This window comes from Heterodontus francisci, chromosome 8 (genome assembly GCF_036365525.1).
Source record: "Heterodontus francisci isolate sHetFra1 chromosome 8, sHetFra1.hap1, whole genome shotgun sequence".
NCBI lineage: Eukaryota > Metazoa > Chordata > Chondrichthyes > Heterodontiformes > Heterodontidae > Heterodontus > Heterodontus francisci.
The window spans coordinates 84,305,016-84,326,023 of NC_090378.1; the positions used below are offsets into that span (position 1 = coordinate 84,305,016).

A 21,008-nucleotide genomic window follows, 5' to 3' on the forward strand; every position below is an offset into this window, starting at 1 on the left:
GAGTTGAAGAAGGTTTCAAACGTAGTGGGCAAGACCATAGGAGTTGCTTGTAAACAGTAACTGTAAATTCACTGTGTTGGGTGAAGAGGTAATGCAATTTGGCCAGGATTTGTGAAAGCCAAATGGGATTTAGTGCTGGATAGCGTGTGGGACCAGAGTTTTAGATGAATTAAGGGTGTATGTGAAATGGAGCTTGGGTGGGTGTCAAGAAAATACCAGCATTCTTGGAGAGGAACAAGGTCTGGATGAAGGTCTTACCACCAGTGGAGTTGAAGTGAGGGCAGAGGTGGGCTGTGTTGCAATCTCTGTTGGTCTCCCATTCCACTGCTCAGTGTCATTCAGAGGAGTCTTTCTCTTGTCTGTCTCTGCCATTTTTGCTTTTATTTCTTTGTATCCTCTTCGCTCTTGTACTGGCATCCACTGTCCATCTCTCCCTTTTCCACTTTGCTCCTGTGGTTTTGCTGCTCTTTTTCTTTTCTCTTTCTGCTCCCTCTTTCTGTACTAGCTCTGTCTGCTCCTTTTTTTTCATTTGTGACAGGACAATACAGTTGGTTGATTGTCACTGGGGGAAGCGATCTAGTCAAGGACCTAGGCTGGGAGAATGTGGAAGGTCACCAATGAGGGACAGAGCAGATTGGTGAAATGAGGTGGATTGGGGAGGGATCCAGTCAGTGCTGTAGGCCAGGACCGTGGAAGCACAGTAAAGTGTTCAGTGTATGAAGGGCATAAGCCCACAACCAGATTCTAAAGTATTGAAAAGTAAGAAAGATGGTAAATGTGCTTTTACAGATTAATGCACAGCTTGCAACTAACACCAAGGAGTGACGGTAATAATCAAATGGTGAGGCAGGAGCTAAGCATGGCTCAAACTAGTATCAAAACTCTGGATGTTACTGTGCTCACAGTAAGTCAGAACATGAAGCCTTTCTCTGCCTTTGTATTGCTGTAACTTCTCTCTCTCTCTCGTGCTCTCTACTTATCTGCTTTGCTCTCACTCTTCCCCTACCTTTTCCAGTGACTGGAGTAGAGCACTTGTTAAGCAGTTAAAAGCTCGCATTTTCAGGTGGCGCTTGTGCAGAAAGGGTTTCAGACATCCTCTCAGTTTTCAGAGTCATATATGATTTTGGGGGGCAGGGTGGGAGGACGGGACAGGGGAGTAGCTATTTAGCCAGGATACAGACCAGTTACTGAAAACATGAAAAGGGCCTGGAGCTCCAACGTTGTTGCTTCGTGCCTGCTTCCCATCCCATTTTATTGCCTCCTCTATTCCACCATCTGTTGTTGTTGCCTCTGCCCCCTCTTCATTCCATCCTCTTTTCTCTTTCTTCCCCTGCCTTACCTGGTTCCCAGAGTACCAGGTAAGACCAATGTGGACTTCGGATGTCTGTGTTGGCTACAGTGCTTAGAGATCAAGTAATTGCTGATTTTGAGAGGTCAGTAAAATTATTTTGAAAAATTCTTTCACGGGATATAGGTGTCGCTGGCTAGGCCAACATTTATTGCCCATCCCTAATTGTAGTGAGCGGCCGCCTTGAACCGTTCCAGTCCATCTGGTGTAGGTACACCCACAGTGCTGTTAAGGAGGGAGTTCCAGGATTTTGACCCAGCGTCAGTGAAGGAACAGTAATATATTTCCAAGCCAGAATGCTGTGTGCCTTAGAGGGGAAATTGCAGGTGGTGGTGTTCCCATGCATCTGCTTGTCCTTCTTGGAAGATGCCAGCGAAGGAGCCTTGGTGAGTTGCTGCAGTGCGTCATCGTACAACACTGCTGCCACTGTGCATCAGTGATGAAGGGAATGAATGTTGAAGGTTGTAGATGGGGTACCAATCAAGCGGGCTGCTTTGTCCTCTTTGGTGTCGAGCTTCTTGTGTTGTTGGAGCTGCACCCATCCAGGCAAGTGGAGAGTATTCCATCACATTCCTGACTTGTGCCTTGTAGATGGTGGACAGGCTTTGGAGAATCAGGAAATGAGTTACCCATCGCAGAATTCTCAGCTTCTGACCTCATTGGAAAAGTGTGACTGTTATACAGGTATGACTGACAGAAAAAGATAAGTTACAGGAAGTAATTGTTACTAAACAGTACCACTGAATTATATGGATTGGATCAGTCAGTTCTATTTTATTGCATCCTGTTTTAGCACTTAAATTCTGCCACTGTTTTTAGTGTGAAAATTGTAAACCAGTAGCTGGTATTCATAAATGCGTCCTTGCATTTATAAGTAAGTGGCTTTTATTTTCTTTGTTTCTTTACCTATATATATTTAATCTTGATCCTTTTTTGTAGATGCACAGTAAGGTGATCTACATGATGTAGCAGGTTGGAATTGGGAACTTGGTGTTTAGGGAATCAAGGTTTAGAAACACTTGGATGGTGGTGGGGGTGGGGGGGTGCATTCTCAGGCTTTAGTACCATTTGGGAGATGGTCCTATGATTTGGAAGCACCCTGAGGTGCAGATTCTGGGGATTGACAGCATGTCGAGGGGGAGCCTGGGCTTGGTGAACTGGGTGAGGTGGCATGTAGGGTTTGGCTCACTAGTGGATTCCCATATGCTGTCAGCATTTGTTGGAGTGTGGGAGTGGTCATTGTTAGGGGGTCTTGAGTCTGGCAGCACTGCTTTATAACTTTCAAATAGATCTCTGCAAACATTGAATTAACTTTTTTTGTTGGTTTCTGTAACCATGGATAGATAAATTGTATGGTTGTTTAAACAGATTTGTCTCTGTTTCTGCCCCTTTTGAGTGATAAACACATGGCTGCTTTAACATTTTGTTTTATTCTCAACTAACACAATTTAGCAAGTAATTTTTGTGCATCTGGGGAGGGGACTAGGCTCACAACCAGAACCCACTGTAAATGGCCAACTTTCCTCCCAATCATAATCTTCTGGTTAACAAATTATAAGTGTACTTGCATAGAAATGGTGGGGCAATCTGAGATGCCCATGTGTCTTTGGAAGGAAGGTGTTTCTCCGTGGAGTCAGTAAGAGTAGAGCTGCCCTTGTTGCACTGTGATTTTGGAAACCAGTGATTAGAGATTGCCTGCCTCAGTCTTGGGAACAGCTACATGGCTGGGGACAGTGGGGGAGGAACTAACAGGAATTGACAGATGAAGTGGGAATGAAATGCAGTACAGATGATGCTCATTTCACCCTAAGATATTAAATGCAGACAGTGTGTTTTGTCTGGGGTAAGTACCAGCCTATGCAGAACTAGAACACTTAACAAAAAAAAAGCATGATTAATCAGACTCACCTACTAGCTCTGGTAATGGTTGGGCATAGTTTGTTGAGTTAATAATGTCTGCTGCACTTCACAAGTAATTAATTGCCTGTGAAGTGCTTTGGGATATCTGACAGGTGCTATATGAATGCAAGGTTGTTCGTTCTTTACAGGCTAATGAAGGTTGAGATTGGATTATTTTATTTGAGCTCCTTTTTTCTTCTTTTTCCACCAATTTCCCCTCTCTCTTATCCTTTCTGAAGGACTTTGACACTTTTGGGTATATACTTCCATGGGCATGGCCATGTTTAATAACTTCATGTGAGTGCAGATATTGCCTGTTGGTAGATTATTGCTGACAAGATGATCACAGCCAAATCCCCTTTTGTCTTCTGACAAAGTTCTCACTTTAGTACTTCTAACAAGGATCACTGGATTCTGATCAGAAGTGGGAACTCTACACATTTTTTACTTTGCCTAACACAAATACTGTGGCCATTTGCAGTGTTCTTACTGCTTAAGCAAACTCAATGAAGAGCAGACTGGAAACTGGGATCTTACTGGTCTGTTTTGTCAGTTCTACATATTTAGAATTAGTGTTTTGTGCTAATGTAATATGTGGATTGTTAGAAGATGTTATTTTTCTTTGATGTGCTTTGGGATGTTTTTCTCCTACAAAGGTGCTCTAAAAATGCAAGTTTCTATGTTGTCCTCTTTTTGGCTGGGGAAAACTACATTTTTATTCTCCAACTGTTCTCCAAAAATGCTTTTTGTTCTTGAAATGCTTTATGAAGATCTCCATGTTATACTTGTATTGTTCAGTATTTTGTAGTTAATGCTTATTTCAGAACTGTAAGGTTGTTTTTTTCTGTTTCTACAGGTATGTTAAGGTAGGAGACACAGTGTCTCAGTTTGACAGCATCTGTGAAGTTCAGAGTGACAAAGCATCTGTTACAATAACCAGCCGATATGATGGTGTGGTTCGAAAAATTTATTACAGCGTGGATGATACTGCTTACGTGGGCAAACCATTGGTTGATATCGAAACAGAAGCTGTAAGAGGTACATCAAACTCGGGCACTGATTTATTGCTGGGTGGGGGAGATTGCAGGGAAAGTAGGGTCTGGTCACCACTGAGTCTTGGTAAAAGTGCCCTATTTTAATAGAATGTGCATGGAACCTGCACATTGGAAGGATGAATGAGGAGAGGCAATGTAAACAAAATGGTACACTTTTAAAGGTCATGCAGAAACAGAGATCGAGGGTTCAATATGCAAATCTTTGAAGGTGATAGGCCAAGTTTAGAAGACTTTTTTAAAAAATGCTTGTGGAATCCTTGGCTTTATAAATAGTTTGCATAAGCAAGGAATTTATGCTAGACTTTTATAAATCACTGGTAAAGCCCCAACTGAAGTATTGTGTCTAATTCTGAGCACCACAGTTTAGGAAGAATGTCAAGGTCTTGGAGGGAGTGCAGTGATATACCAGAATGATACTAGGGAGGGGAACATCAGTTATTTGGAGAGACTGCTTTCTTCTTAGAGATGAGAAGGTTAGGAGTCGATTTATGAGGAGTTTTGAGAGTGTAAATAAAGAGACGTTTCATTGGCAGGAGAGTCAGTAATCAGAGTACACAGGTTTAAGGTAAAGGCAAAAAATAGGGGGAAATGATGATAAATTGCTTTGCATAGCAAGTTGCTATGAACTGGAATGCCATGCCTGAAAGGGTGATGGAAGCTGATTCAATAATAACTTTAGAAGGGGAATTGGATATACTTTTGAAAAAGAAAAATTTACATGGCTATTGGAGAGAGCAAGGGAGTGGTACTATTTGGATAGTTCCTTCAAAGAAGGCATGATGAGCTGAATAGCATCTTTCTGCGCTGCATGAAAATGTCTTCATTGGTTACGTTTGAACCACCAAGTCCAATGCTTTAGGTTAATGTGAATCAGAATATCTTGTGTACAATTTCCAGTTCATCATCAATTGTTTGGTACGGCAGTTGGCCATACTGACTAGGAATGTCCCAAGTTTGATATTGATCAGTGCTGAATTAGTTGATCTTGGTGAAGGTGACCGTAGTAATGCTGCAATTAACCTCCACACCCTGAAGTAGGAGGGTAAATGCCAGCAGCTGCTTTTGCTCCTGATTATTATCCAATTACCCTATACTGTAGAAGTGTGGATGTTGGGCAAGGATTTGCTTAAGCTTGGTTTTGGCGGCCCTGCTCTTCCTTTCCCCGCAACCCCCCCGCCCCCCCCCCCCCCCCCGCCCCCAACCCCACATCCTATGATGGCCATTTGGATGGAGATGCTTGAGAACTATGAAACTGTAATGCAGTAAGGGATTAAGAAATTATATTTGAGGTGTGGGGTACGCAATCAGACACAATTTCTGACTCTTACGACCAGGTGAGAAAGGTGTCTAGGGGTTGTTCTCAGCCTTCACCTGGTCTTACCGTAACAGGGTTTAATTTTAAACATGTGTTTTTAGCTTCCCCTTGGTGAATCCTTGTCTGCTTTCCAATTATAAGGCAAAGAAACCAGCACAAACAGGTTTTCTTCGGTTTAAAGAAGAAAAGTTGAAATTAGTTAATCTTAAACTCTAATTCGGTTGACACCTACGGATACACGACATGCCCACGCTATCATGCATACGCGATACGTACATGCAAATACAGACAGAAAAGAGCAGAAGAAAAATAAAGTGGAAAAGTTTGAGGCAATATCTGAAGAGTTTTTGTTACGGTTCTTTGAGCTCACTGTAGAGTCCTTGATTGTAGGTAGATCTTGCTTTTCGTTGGAGCCCAGTGTTTTTCTTAAACCTCGTTTGCTGTAGGAGACTTCTCTCTTGGTGTTCATGTGTCTTCAGTGGATTCAGAGGCTTGTGAGAAAGAGATGGGAGCAGATAGGAGAGATCTTATCAGTCCAGGAGCAAACAGTCTTTCTGAGTTCAAACTCTGTGGCCAATTGAAAAGAAAACCCCAGAACAGCCAGTTAGTCATGTGACCAGCAGGTCTAACCAGTCCTGGCCCTTGTGGATTATATCCTCCTTAGCAGGCCCTGGAATGCGCTTCCTCACCTTGGATGTCTGTTGGTATGTAAATGTTTTTTTCCAGCCAAGGCTGATCTGTTTAACAAATCATTTCCTTGCTCCAACAACAGTTAAAAATCACTGTTCATGACAAAATTGATGTGCCGCATTCTTGGCAGATGGGCGCCTGGCATGAAACTGACTCTTAAGAAATGTCTTTCCCTCCCTTCAAATTGCTCCCAAAACTTAACTGTGTTCTTTGATCCATCCCATGTGTACTGTCAGTAGTGCTGTGGGTAGGCCTCATCATGCCGTGTGTGTTTGCTTTGGGCGGGGAGGGAAATATAGTATCTTCCTCTATTGGGTGCTGCACATCCCCTCTTCTACAGAATATAGCTGAAGATTTGGCTTGGATTGATGGCTGCATGTCTAGAATATTTTGTTGGGGGAGGGGGTGTTGGGTGGTGGGGACAGTAAAGGTCTTTAAAAGTTGAGACTGCTTAATCCTTTTAAATTTGGATTATTTGTTAGTAAAGATACTGTATCATAGCAACCAACAGCAGGGGAATTCAAACAAAAGACCCCAGGAGCAGGGATTGTAACCACTGTGAACAACAGCTGTATTACTGACGGCTTTTCAAGACAAAGATCCTTTTAGTATTTAGCTGTGCCATGGCAGCATTTCTACAGAGTATCCATTGCAGGTGATCTTCATCATGTCATGCACAGATCTCACTCAGCCACCAGAACAATAACTGTTATTGTTGTTGTTGCCAGATCAATTGAACTATGCTGTTAATTTGTAATTTGTAAAACTGGATTTGCAGGATATAATGTGAAGTGCTGTAGTCATACTCCTTCATTATTCAAGAGTGGAAGGAGAAGTCAGTTGAAGTTTAATGAGGCTCCATTATATTCACTGCTTTGGTGTTTTGCTGCATCTTGTACTGGTGCCTGGATCAACAAAATTTGTTTCTGACTGGCAGCCCGTGATGTTGTAACACTCATCTTCCTTTTCTTTTGTGTGCAGTTTTAACTATTATGTAATCCACCTTTTCATGGCATGGTGAATATAGTTTTGATGAAAATGGAAGATTACAATGTACTGTGAGGCTTTGCATGTTAATTTTAGGATTTGTTTGTAAAGCACCAGTAGTGGGTAGTAGAGCAGGGTTTTTGCTTTTTATCTCCAAACACCCCAATCAGGCACTCCCAGGTCTGCACCAGATCTTTTGATTAGGCATTCTACAACCTTGCGGACTCGACCTTGAGTTCAACAATTTCAGAGCATGACTGGCTTTTAAAAAAATATTTTTTGATTTTTTTTTAACCATGTATCTTTTCATGTGGACAGAGTTGCTGATTACTCTGCCATTAACACTCTCTCTGGACTAATGCTTTGTCTTTCACCACAAGCATTAACTCACTCTTTGCCTTTGTCCCATGGCAGCTTTGTTATTTAATCTCTCCTGCCCCTGCCCTATCAAACACCTTAGCTTTTTTTTTTAGTTTAATTTAGTTTAGAGATACAGCACTGAAACAGGCCCTTCGGCCCACCGAGTCTGTGCCGACCATCAACCACCCATTTATACTAATCGTACACTAATCTCATATTACTACCACATCCCCACCTGTCCCTATATTTCCCTACCACCTACCTATACTAGGGGCAATTTACCTACCAACCTGCAAGTCTTTTGGCTTGTGGGAGGAAACCGGAGCACCCGGAGAAAACCCACGCAGACACAGGGAGAACTTGCAAACTCCACACAGGCAGTGCCCAGAATTGAACCCGGTCGCTGGAGCTGTGAGGCTGCGGTGCTAACCACTGCGCCACTTTTTGTTCTCTTCCCCACCAAACCCAACCCCCCCTTCACTTGTTTAAAACCTAGTTCTTTTCTAACCTTTGCCAGTTCTGATAAAAGGTCATAGACCTGAAACGTTAACTCTGCTTCTTTCTCCACAGATGCTGTCTGGCCTGCTGAGTATTTTCAGCACTTTGTTTGTTTTTATTTCAGATTTTCAGCATCTGCAGTATTTTGCTTTTACTCCCAGGTCTGCCTGAGCATGAGTTATATGCAGTTCTTTTTACACTGCTCGATCAAGTATTCCTGGTTATTGGAGCACACATAGGTGTACAGCAAACCTTCCTCCATGTTGTCCCTTTATGCACTTTCAGCTAGGGTACAGAGTTAGTTACAGAATCCAAGTTCTCCTTCCTTGTGCGCCAATAGATATCTCCAATCTCAGAGCACCTGTAACCCAACTGCAGCAAAGTGACTTTTACCATATTGTGTACCACTCAGCTGCTGTTCAAATTAAAGTCCAAATGTCTCAACTTTTATGCAAGCCTGTGTTGTGGGGTCCTAATCCACTCATGAGTGAAATGGACACCAAGTCCCAGAGATGAAAGTGCAGTGTGTTAACCTACTGCATTGCACAGGCATATATACTTGCAAAATCTTAAATTTATTTTTGTTGTGGCTGTGAGTTTGCAGTTTGCTTCTATTCATGGTTTTACTGTCACTAAAAGTTTTGCCAAGTTTGGAAACATTCCCTTTCAGTTGCACTTTCAGATGCATGTATTTCAATATCTGCAGACATCAGTGCAAATATACAGACAAGCATTGCACAGGAGCAATGGGTCCATGAAATAGGTCAAAGACTTAAGCTGAATGATCCTATGCTTTAGCAGCAACTAATACGGTTGTCTCCCTGTGCTTTTGTTACAGCTGTTGTACCAGAGCAGGATGTTGTCGAAGCTCCTGCGGTGTTGAATGAGGAACACACGCACCAGGAGATAAAAGGGCAGAAAATACTGGCAACACCAGCTGTACGCAGACTCGCAATGGAGAACAATGTAGGTTTTGAGACATTCTCTTGATGGGTTTGTCCCTGTTTGTGTAACATTCTCCTATTATCAGCCACTAAAAGCTGATTCACATCTGTTGGTACAATAAAAAGACGCACTTGTTTTCGAGAGGTTTCCCAGTATCTAGGAGACAACAAAAAGAAGAGTTTTTGATTTAAGGTTGCATATTAAGCATACAATGTTATTTGCTGTCAGTGGTCCTCTGTTGTAAAAGAAAAATGACCCTACAGAAATACATTAGCTTAATGCAAACGTTGCCATGGATGCTGAAAGATTTTAAATGGTTGCAATGTCAGTGTTTGAGAAGATATTGCACGTAGAACAGATCCAAACAATAGTGTTCAGGTTTTTACTCAAATGGTCTGGTTTATCTGATTTTTTTTTTGTATGAGGGGTTTTTGTACTGTAATCGAGGTGATTTACAGGTCATCATTGTTTGCATACATTTCTCATTGCCATTAAATCTCTTTGCTTCATTCAGATTCTATTGAATGGTGACAGTTTCTTGGTGTTTCTTTGTAATTTTAGCAGCCTGTGAGTTGTTGCTCAGCCTAGCTTCATTAGAACAGAAAATTCTGGAAATATACAACAGGTTGGTCACAGTATGCAAACGGAATGATATTGGAGCTTCTGATAAAGGGTACACACCCTAAATGTCATAGAATCATGCCATTCAGCCTATTCAACCTGCACCAGTTCTTTGAAAGAGTTATCCAATTAGTCCCACACCTTCCCCATATCCCTGCAATTCTTTCTCCTTTAGGAATTTATCCAATTCCCTTTGAAGGCTGCTATTGAACGTTTATCCACTACCCTATCAGGCAGTACATGCCAAATCCTACCCACTATTGGCTTCATGTCACCTCAGGTTCTTTGGCCAGTCACCTTAAATCTGTGCCCTCTGGTTATTGGCCTTTCAGTCATTGGAAAAAGTTTCATGATTTTAAACACCTCCATCAAATCTCCTAACCACCTCTGCTCTAAGGAAAATGACCCAAGCTTCTCCAGCCTATCAGCCTGCCACAGATGCTTCTGTCCATGACAGTATTGGTAAGAGTGACCACCACACAGTTCTTGTGGAGACGAAGTCCCGCCTTCACATTGAGGATACCATCCATCGTGTTGTGTAGCACTATCACCGTGCTAAATGGGATAGATTTCGAACAGATCTAGCAATGCAAAACTGGGCATCCATGAGGCGCTGTGTGCCATCAGCAGCAGAATTGTACTCAGCCACAATCTGTAACCTCATGGACTGGCATATCCCCCACTCTACAATTACCATCAAGCCAGCAGACCAACGTTCAATGAAGAGTGCAGGAGGGCATGCCAGGAGCAGCACCAGGCATACCTCAAAAATGAGGTGTCAACCTGGTGAAGCTACAACCCAGGACTACTTGCATGCCAAACTGCGTAAGCAGCATGCGATAGAGCTAAGCGATCCTATGACCAACAGATCAGATCTAAGCTCTGCAGTCCTGCCACATCCAGCCGTGAATGGTGGTGGACAATTAAACAACTAACTGGAGGAGGTGGCTCCACAAATATCCCCATCCTCAATGATGGGGGAGCCCAGCACATCAGTGCGAAAGATAAGGCTCCAGCATTTGCAACAATCTTCAGCCAGAAGTGCCGAGTTGATGATCCATCTCGGCCTCCTCCTGAAGTCCCCAGCATCACAGATGCCAAACTTCAGCTAATTTGATTCACTCCGCGTGATATCAAGAAACGACTGAAGGCACTGGATACTGCAAAAGCTATGGGCCCTGACAATATTCCCACAATAGTACTGAAGACCTGTGCTCCAGAACTTGCCGCGCCCTTAGCCAAGCTGTTCCAGTACAGCTACAACACTGGCATCTACCCGGCAATGTGGAAAATTGCCCAGGTATGTCCTGTACACAAAAAGCAGGACAAGTCCAACCTGGCCAATTACCGCCCCATCAGTCTACTCTCAATCATCAGTAAAGTGATGGAAGGTGTCATCAACAGTGCCATCAAGCGGCACTTGCTAAGCAATAACCTGCTCAGTGACGCTCAGTTTGGGTTCCGCCAGGGCCACTCAGCTCCTGACCTCATTACAGCCTTGGTTTAAACATGGACAAAAGAGCTGAACTCCAGGTGAGGTGAGAGTGACTGCCCTTGACATCAAGTCAGCATTTGACCGAGTATGGCATCAAGGAGCCCTAGCAAAATGGAGGAGGTCAATGGGAATCAGGGGGAAAATACTCTGCTGGCTGGAGTCATACCTAGCGCAAAGGAAGATGGTTGTGGTTGTTTGAGGTCAATCATCTGAGCTCCAGGACATCGCTGCAGGAGTTCCTCGGGGTAGTGTCCTAGGCCCAACCATCTTCAGCTGCTTCATCAATGACCTTCCTTCAATCATCAGGTCAGAAGTGGGGATGTTCGCTGATGATTGCACAATGTTCAGCAACATTCGTGACTCCTCAATACTGAAGCAGTCCATGCAGAAATGCAGCAAGACCTGGACAATATCCAGGCTTGGGCTGATAAGTGGCAAGTAACATTCACGCCACACAAGTGCCAGGCAATGACCATCTCCAACAAGAGAGAATCTAAACATCTCCCCTTGACATTCAACGGCATTACCATCGCTGAATCCCTCACTATCAACATCCTAGGGGCTACCATTGACCAGAAACTGAACTGGAGTAGCCATATAAATACCGTGGCTACAAGAGCAGGTCAGAGGCTAGGAATCCTGAGACGAGTAACTCCTCCCGTCACCCCAAAGCCTGTCCACCATCTACAAGGCACAAATCAGGAGTGTGATGGAATACTTTCCACTTGCCTGGATGGGTGCAGCTCCAACAACACTCAAGAAGCTCAACACCATCCAGGACAAACCAGCCCACTTGATTGGCACCCCATCTACAAACATTCACTCCCTCCACCACTGACGCACTGTGGTAGCAGTGTGTACCATCTACAAGATGCACTGCAGCAACGCACCAAGGCTCCTTAGACAGCACCTTCCAAACCCGCGACCTCTCCAACTAGTAGGACAAGGGCAGCAAATACATGGGAACACCACCACCTGCAAGTTCCCCTCCAAGTCACACACCAAGCCGCCTTGGAACTATATCGCCGTTCCTTCACTGTCCCTGGGTCAAAATCCTGGAACTCCCTTCCTAACAGCACTGTGGGTATACCTACCCCAAATGGACTGCAGCGGTTCAAGAAGGCAGCTCACCGCCACCTTCTCAAGGGCAATTAGGGATGGGCAATAAATATAGGCCTGGCCAGTGAAGCCTACATCCCATGAATGAATTAAAAAAATGTAACTATAATCCCTTATCCCTGGAACCATTTGAGTAAATCTCTTCTAAACTTCTCCAAAGCCTTCACATCCTTCCTAAAGTCTGGTGCCCAGAATTGGATATGATGCTCCAGCTGGGACCAAGCTAGTATTTATGTAGATTTAGTATAACTTCCTGGCTTTTGCACCTTTATGCATCTATTTATAAAGCCCAGGATCCCATATGCTTTATTAACCAACTTCAAAGACTTATGCACAAACACCCCTAGGTGTCTCCGTTCTTGCACTCTCTTTAACATTGTAACATTTAGCATGTATTGTCTCTCTCCGTTCTTCCCACCAAAGTGTGTCACCTCATACTTTTCCGTGTTGACTTTCATCTGCGACGTGTCCGCCCATTCCTGTCTTACATCCTCTTGAAATATGTTACTATCTTAGTTTCCTCCAACGATCTACGCTTGGCCCCCTTTTTCTAGTCTAGATGCTGCCGTCGGCAATGTCATCCAAAACATTGCGTTAGTTTTCACATGTATGTAGACAACACTCAGCTCTACCTCACCACCACCTCTCTTGACTCTTTCACTGTTCCTAAATTATTAGACTGCCTGTCCGATATCCAGTACTGCATGAGCAGAAATGTCCTGCAATTAAATATTGGGAAGACCGAAGTCATTGTCTACAGTCTCTGCTACAAACCCCATTCCCTAGCTATCAACTCCATCTCTCTCTCTCTGGCAACTGTCCCAGACTAAACCATTCTGTTTTGTTTTCTGTCCCTTAGCCAATTTTGTATCCATGCTGCCCTTTCTATCCCGTGGTCTCCAGTTTTGCTACCAAGTCTAATACATGGGATTTTATCAAACGCCTCTCGAAAGTCTGTCTATAAAAACACAGAAAAATAGCAGGAGTAGGCCATTCGGCCCCTTGAGCCTGCACCGCCATTCAATACAATCATGGCTGATCATCCAAACTCAGTATCCTGTTCATGCTTTCTCCCTGTCCCTTGATCCTTTTAGCCCTGAGAACTATGTCTAACTCTTTCTTGAATATATTTAGTGATTTGGCCTCAACTGCTTTCTGTGGTAGAGAATGCCACAGATTCACCACTCTCTGGGTGAAGAAATCCTTCCTCATCTCAGTCCTAAATGGCCTGCCCCTTATCCTGGACTCTCCCACCATCGGGAACATACTTCCTGCATCTAGTCTGTCCAGTCCTATTAGAATTTTGTAGGTTTCTTTGCGATCCCCTCTCATTCCTCTAAACTCTAGCGAATACAAGTCTAATCGACCCAATCTCTCTCCATATGTCAGTCCTGCCATCCCAGGAGTCAGTCTGGTGAACCTTCGCTGCACTCCCTCCATAGCAAGGACGTCCTTCCTCAGATAAGGAGACCAAAACTGCACACAATACTCTGGATGTGGTCTCACGAAGGCCCTGTATAATTGCAGCAAGAAATCCTTGCTCCTGTACTGGAATCCTCTTGCTATGAAGGCCAACATACCATTTGACTTCTTAACTTCCTGCTGCACCTGCATGCTTACTTTCACCGACTGGTGCACAAGGACACCTAGGTCTTGCTGCACCTCCCCCTTTCCCAATCTATCGCCGTTCAGAAAATCTACTTTTCTGTTTTTGCCACCAAAGTGCATAACCTCACATTTATCCACATTATACTGCATCTGCCATGTATTTGCCCACTCACTCAACCAGTCCAAATCACACTGGAGCTTCTCTGCATCCTCCTCACAGATCACACTCCCACCCAGCTTTGTGTCGTCTGCAAACTTGGATATATTACATTTAATTCTATATATGCATCAACTGCACTGCTCTCTTCCACCCTCTCTGTTACTATCTTTTATTCTTTCATGGGATATGGGCATCATTGGCAAGGCCAACGTTTCTTGCCCATCCCTAATTGCCCTTGAGAAGGTGGTTCTTGAACCTCTGCAGTCCATCTGGTGCAGGTGCACCCGCAGTGCTATTAGAGAGGGAGTTCCAGGCTTTTGATCCAGTGACACTGAAGAAACAGTGATATATTTCCAAGTTAGGATGGTGTGTGACTTGGAGGGGAACTTGTAGGTGATGGTGTTTCCGTGCATCTGCTATCCTTGTCCTTCTAGGTGGAAGAGGTCACGGGTTTGGAAGGTGCTGTTGAAGGAGGCGTGATGCGTTGCTGCAGTGCATCAGTAGTGGATGGAGTGAATGTTGAAGGTGGTGGATGGGGTGCCAATCAAGTGGGCTGCTTTGTCCTGGATGGTGTCGAGCTTCCTGAGTGTTGTTGGAGCCGCTCTCATCCAGGCAAGTGGAGAGTATTTCATCACTTACCTTCCGGGAGCGGACCTGAGGGGAGAATGCCGAGACCGGAACTAATAAATTGAGCCCGAGGATCGAGGCCCAGTCACTTACCTTCCGGGAGTGCCAGTCACTTACCTTCCGGGAGTGGAGCGGACCTGAGTGGAGAACGCCAAAAGCGGAGCAGATAAATTGAGCCAGAGGATCGAGGCCCAGTCACTTACCTTCCGGGAGTAGAGCGGACCTGAGGGGAGAACGCCGAGAGCGGAGCCAATAAATTGAGCCCGAGGATCAAGGCCCAGTCACTTGCCTTCCGGGAGCAGAGTGGACCTGAGGGGAGAACGCCGAGAGCAGAGCCGATAAATTGAGCCAGAGGATCGAGGCCCAGTCACTTACCTTCCGGGAGTGCCAGTCACTTACCTTCTGGGAGCGGAGTGGACCTGAGGGGAGAACGCAGAGAGCAGAGCTGATAAATTGAGCCCAAGGATCGAGGCCCAGTCACTTACCTTCCAGGAGTGCCAGTCACTTACCTTCCGGGAGCAGAGCGGACCTAAGGGGAGAATGCCGAGAGCGGAGCCGATAAATTGAGCAGGAGGATCGGGGCCCAGTCACTTACCTTCCAGGAGCGGAGTGGACCTGAGGGGAGAACGCCGAGAGCAGAGCCGATAAATTGAGCCCGAGGATCAAGGCCCAGTCACTTACCTTCTGGGAGCGGAGCGGAGAGCAGTCCAGACGCGCCGGAGTTTGAAAACAAAGTGAGCAGTGACATCACAGGAAAGCTGTAAGATGATTGGTTGGTGAGTAACTGCTGTTAGGGAATAACTCTAAATAGCTGGGTAAGTAAAAAGGAAAAGTGCTACTCTTTTTTAATATAGTAGTTAATTTTTTTTGAGGGAATCAAGGTCCCTAGTGTAAATAATTTAATTTTTGGGTAATTTAAGGGGATAAATTAAGGGTAAGTCATGGCAGGGCAGCTTGGCAGTGTGGCGTGCTCCTCCTTTGCAGTGTGGGAAGTCGGGGACCCTTCCAGTGTCCGGGGTGAACATGTGTGCAAGATGTGTCTGCAGCTGCAGCTACTCGAAATCTGTGTTTCAGGTCTGGAGTGGCGGCTGGAGACACTGTGGAGCATCTGCAAGGCTGAGATCATTGTGGATAGCACGTACAGGGAGGTGGTCACGCCGCAGGTAAAGACTGCTCAGGCAGAAAGGGAATGGGTGACCAACAGGCAGAATGGAAGAACTAGGCAGGTCGTGCAGGAGTCCCCTGGGTCTATCTCCCTTTCTAACAGATTTTCCACTTTGGATGCTGTTGAGGGAGATAGCTTCTCAGAGGAATGCAGCAGGAGCCTAATCTGTGGCACCATGGGTGGCTCAGCTGCACAGGAGGGGAGGAAAAGGAGTGGAAGAGCTATAGTAATAGGGGATTTGATCGTAAGGGGTACAGATAGGCATTTCTGTGGCCGCAAACATGATTCAGGATGGTATGTTGCCTCCCTGGTGCTAGGGTCAAGGATGTCACGGAGCGGCTGCAGGACATTCTGAAGGAGGAGGGTGAACAGTCAGAGGTCATGGTACACATTGGTATCAATGACCTAGGTAGAAAGAGGGATGAGATCCTGCAACAAGAATTTAGGGAGCTAGGTAGCAGATTAAAAAACATGGCCTCAAAGGTTGCAATCTCTGGATTACTCCCAGTACCACGTGCTAGTGAGTTTAGGAATAGGAGGATAGAGCAGATGAATGCGTGGCTGAGGAAATGGCACAGGAGCGAAGGCTTTGGTTTCCTGGATCACTGGGTCTGTTTCTGGCAAAGGTAGGACTTGTACAAGTTGGACGGGTTGCATCTGAACCAGAACAGGACCAACATCCTTGCTGGGAGATTTCCTAGTGCTGTTGTGGGGGTGGGGGGTGCGAGGTTTAAACTAATTTGGCAGGGGGATAGGATACAGAGTGGAGGTACAGTAGGGGGTGTTGCACAGTCAAATATAGAAGAGAAATTGTCAGTCTGGAAGGCAGAGCAAATCTAGACCTGTTAAGGCACAAGTGAAAAAGGCTGGATTGCATCTATTTTAATGCAAGGAGTCTTACTAGTAAGGCAGATGAATTGAGGGCGTTGATTAGCACTTGGGATTATGATATTATTGCTATCTCAGAGACATGGTTGAGGGAGGGGCAGGACTGGCAACTCAGTATTCCAGGATGTAGAATCTTCAGGCGAGACAGGGGAGGGGGTAAAAGAGGAGGTGGCATTTCACTGTTGATCAAGGAGTCAATTACTGCAGTCAGGTGGGATGATATCTTTAAAGGTTCCTTAAATGAGGCCATATGGGTAGAACTTAAAAACAAAAAGGGGGCAATCACTTGGCTGGGAGTGTACTACAGGCCTCCAAACAGTCAAGGAGAGATAGAGGAGCAGATATGTAAGCAAATCTCAGAGCTGTAAAAATAATAGGGGATTTCAACTTCCCCAATATCAACTGGGATAGTCTTAGTGCAAAAGGCTTAAAGGGGGCGGAATTTTTAAAATGCATACAGGAGAGCTTTTTGAGCCATACGTAGAAAGTCCTACAAGAGAATGGGCTGTACTGGACCTAATCCTAGGGAATGAAGCCAGACAAGTGGTAGTAAGGGTCAGTGGGGGAGCATTTCGGGGATAGTGACCATAACTCTAAGATTTAAGGTAGTTATGGAAAAGGACAGAGATGGACCGGAAATAAAGGTACTGAATTGGAGGAAGGCCAATTTCAATATGATAAAACAGGATCTGGCCAAAGTGGACTGGAAGCAGCTACTTGTAGGAAAGTTTACATCAGACCAGCGGGAGTCATTCAAAGAGGAAATAGTGAGAGTTCAGGGCCAACATGTACCCGTTAAGATGAAGGGTAGGACCAACAAGTCCAGGGAACCCTGAATGTCAAGGGATATAGAGGATTGGATCAGGAAAAAAAAGGAGGCTTATGGCAGATTCAGAGCACTGAAAACAGTGGAGGCACTAGAGGAGTATAGAAAGCATAGGAGGGGAGGTACTTAAAAAAAGTAATTAGGAGAGCGAAAAGGCGGCATGAAAAAACACTGCGGGCAAGATAAAGGAAAATCCTAAGGCGTTTTAGAAGTATATTAACAGCAAGAAGATAACCAAGGAAAGAGCGGGGCCCATTCTGGACCAAATTGCCAATCTGTGTGTGGACCCGGAAGACATAGGTGAGGTTTTAAATGATTACTTTTCATCTGTGTTCACTATAGAGAAGGACGATGTAGATGTAGAAATCAGGGAGGGGTGTTGTGATGTACTTGAACATATTAGCATTGAAAGGGAGGAAGTATTAGCTGTTTTAGCTGTCTTAAAAATGAATAAATCCCCAGGCCCAAATGAGATGTATCCCAGGCTGTTATGTGAGGCAAGGGAGGAGATAGCAGGGCCTCTGACACAAATTTTCAAACAGGAGAGGTGCCAGATGACTGGGGGACAGTGAATGTGGTGCCATTATTCAAGGAGGGTAGCAGGGATAAACTAGGTAATTACAGGCCAGTGAGTCTAACATCAGTGGTTGGGAAACTATTGGAAAAAATTCTGAGGGCCAGGATTAATCCCCACTTCAAGAGGCAGGGATTAATCAGGGATAGTCAGCATAGCTCTCTCAGGAGGCAGAGGGTGATGATCGAGGATTGTTTCTGCGAGTGGAAGCCTGTGACCAGTGGTGTACCGCAAGGATCGGTGCTGGAACCCTTGCTGTTTGTAGTGTACATTAATGATTTAGACGTGAATATAGGAGGTATGATCAATAGGTTCACAGACAACATGAAAATTGGGGGTGTCGTAAATAGTGAGGAAGAAAGCCTTAGATTACAGGACGATATGGATGGGCTGGTAAGATGGGCAGAGCAGTGGTAAATGGTATTTAATCCTGAGGAGTGTGAGGTGATGCATTTTGGGAGGACTAACAAGGCAAGGGAATATAAAATGGATGGTAGGACTGTAGGAAGTACAGAGGATCAGAGGGACCGTAGTGTACTTGTCCATAGGTCACTGAAGGCAGCAGCACAGGTAGATAAGGTGGTTAGGAAGGCATATGGGATACTTGCCTTTATTAGCCGAGGCATAGAATATAAGAGCAGGGAGCTTATGATGGAGTTGTATAAAACGCTAGTTAGGCCACAGCTGGAGTACTGTGTACAGTTCTAAGCACCACACTATAGGAAGGATGTGATTGCACTGGGGAGGGTGCAGAGGAGATTCACCAGGATGTTGCCTGGGCTGGAGCATTTCAGCTATGAAGAGAGACTGAAAAGGCTAGGGTTGTTTTCCTTAGAGCAGAGAAGGATGAGCGGAGACATAATTGAGGTATATAATTATGAGGGGGTTAGATAGGAAGAAACTTTTTCCCTTAGCGGAGGGGGTCAATAACCAGGGGCATAGATTTAAGGTAAGGGGCAGGAGGCTTAGAGGGGATTTGAGGGGAAAAAAAATTCACTGAGGGTGGTTGGAATCTGGAACGCACTGCCTGAAGGGGTGGTAGAGGCAGGAATCCGCACAACATTTAAGAAGTATTTGGATGAGCGCTTGAAACGCCATAGCATACAAGGCTACGGGCCAAATGCTGGAAAATGGGATTAGAATAGTTAGGTGCTTGATGGCCTCCACAGACACGATGGGCCAAAGGGCCTGTTTCTATGCTATATAACTCTGACTTTTACTCCTGACTTATGCCTTGTAGATGGTGGACAGCCTTTGGGGACTCAGGAGGTGGGTTACTCACTGCAGAATTCCCAGTCTCTGACCTACTCTTGTAGCCACAGTATTATGTGACTGCTCCAGTTCAGTTTCTGGTTAGTAGTAACCCCCAGGATGTTACTGGGGGATTCAACGATGGTATTGCTGTTGAATGTCAAGGGGAAATGGTTAGATTCTCTCATTGGAGAATGTCATTGCCTGGCACTTGTGTGGCGCGAATGTTACTTGCCACTTATCAGCCCAAACCTGAATGTTGTCTAGGTCTTGCTGCATATGGATATGGACTGCTTCAGTATCTGGAGTTGTGAATGGCATTGCACATCATGCAATCATCAGCAAACATCCCCACTTCTGACCTTATAATGGAGGGAGGGTCATTGATGGAGCAGCAGAAGATGGTTGGGCCTAGGACACTACCCTGAGGAACTCCTGCAGCGATGTCCAGGGGCCGAGATGATTGGCCTCCAACAAGCACAACCATCTTCCTTTGTGCTAGGTATGAGTCCAACCTGTGGAATTTTCCCCTCATCAAAAAAAACTCAAGTTAGTGAAACACTATTTGCCTTTATCAAATCCTTGATGGCTCTTCATTTTTCCATGCTTGTCCAAATGGCTGTTAATTTTCTCCCAGATTATTGTCTCTCAAAGCTTCCCCACCACCAAAGTTAAACTGTCTGACTGGCCAGTAGTTGCCAGATTTATCCCCCCCTCTTTTTTTTTTTGAAACAAGAGTGTAACATTTGCAATCTTTAAGTCCTTTGGCACCACCTCTATCTAAGGAGGACAGTGACCAGCACCTTTGCAATTTCTACCCTTTTCTCAACAACCTAGAATGCATCCCATCTGGACCAGGTAACTTATCCACTTTTTGCCTGCCAGTCTTTTTAGTACCTCCTCTATCCATTTTTATCTTAGCCAGTATCCCAGAAACCTACAGCAAGTAGCTTTGGGAAAGTCCTCTTCCTTGGTAAACACTGCAAAGTAATTATTTAGTACCTGTCTTGTTGCAGCTGCTGACTGAACTGTGTTTATGGCATTTTTTTTTTAATTTTCACATTTCCAGCACTTGCAGATTTTTACTTTTTCCATTATGTCAGTTACTGGCGATGCCACAAGGGTTTTTCTATTTCTAATTTATTTTTGGATTTGTTAATTCGGTGATTCTGTATTAGACTGTTATATGAAAAGAATGAATGTGCAGGGTTACAAGGAGAAGGCAGGGGACTGGCACGACTAAGTGAATTGCTCTTTCAGAGAACCGGTGCAGACATGACGGGCCGAATGGCCTCTTTCTGCACTGTAACAATTCTGTGATCGTGCATTTGTACTAGGAATGATATACTTTTTGGCAGATCTCTTTATTTGCTACCATAAATAATCAGTTAGAGATTTATGTTGAATCTTTTGTTTTTTATATTAATAGGATTGTGGCTTTATTAAAGTTATAAATCCACTACCGCTTATCTACCCACAACATTTTATGACTTTAGCCAAGCATGTGGAACAGTGCTTATCACAGACTGGGCTTTCAAATGGCAAATCTTGTACTACCCCTATTTTCTCTTCCAATC

The 21,008-nt window shown here is 44.6% G+C and overlaps 1 protein-coding gene across 1 annotated transcript in view; it reads left to right on the forward strand.

Annotated features, from left to right (window-relative positions):
- The window catches only part of dbt (dihydrolipoamide branched chain transacylase E2), a 61,392-nt gene that overhangs the window by 21,361 nt on the left and 19,023 nt on the right, over window positions 1-21,008 (forward strand). The window contains exons 4-5 of the mRNA XM_068037563.1: window positions 4,104-4,285; window positions 8,991-9,118. Coding sequence (XP_067893664.1) covers window positions 4,104-4,285; window positions 8,991-9,118 — 310 coding nt within the window. The remainder of the gene's footprint in view (window positions 1-4,103; window positions 4,286-8,990; window positions 9,119-21,008) is intronic.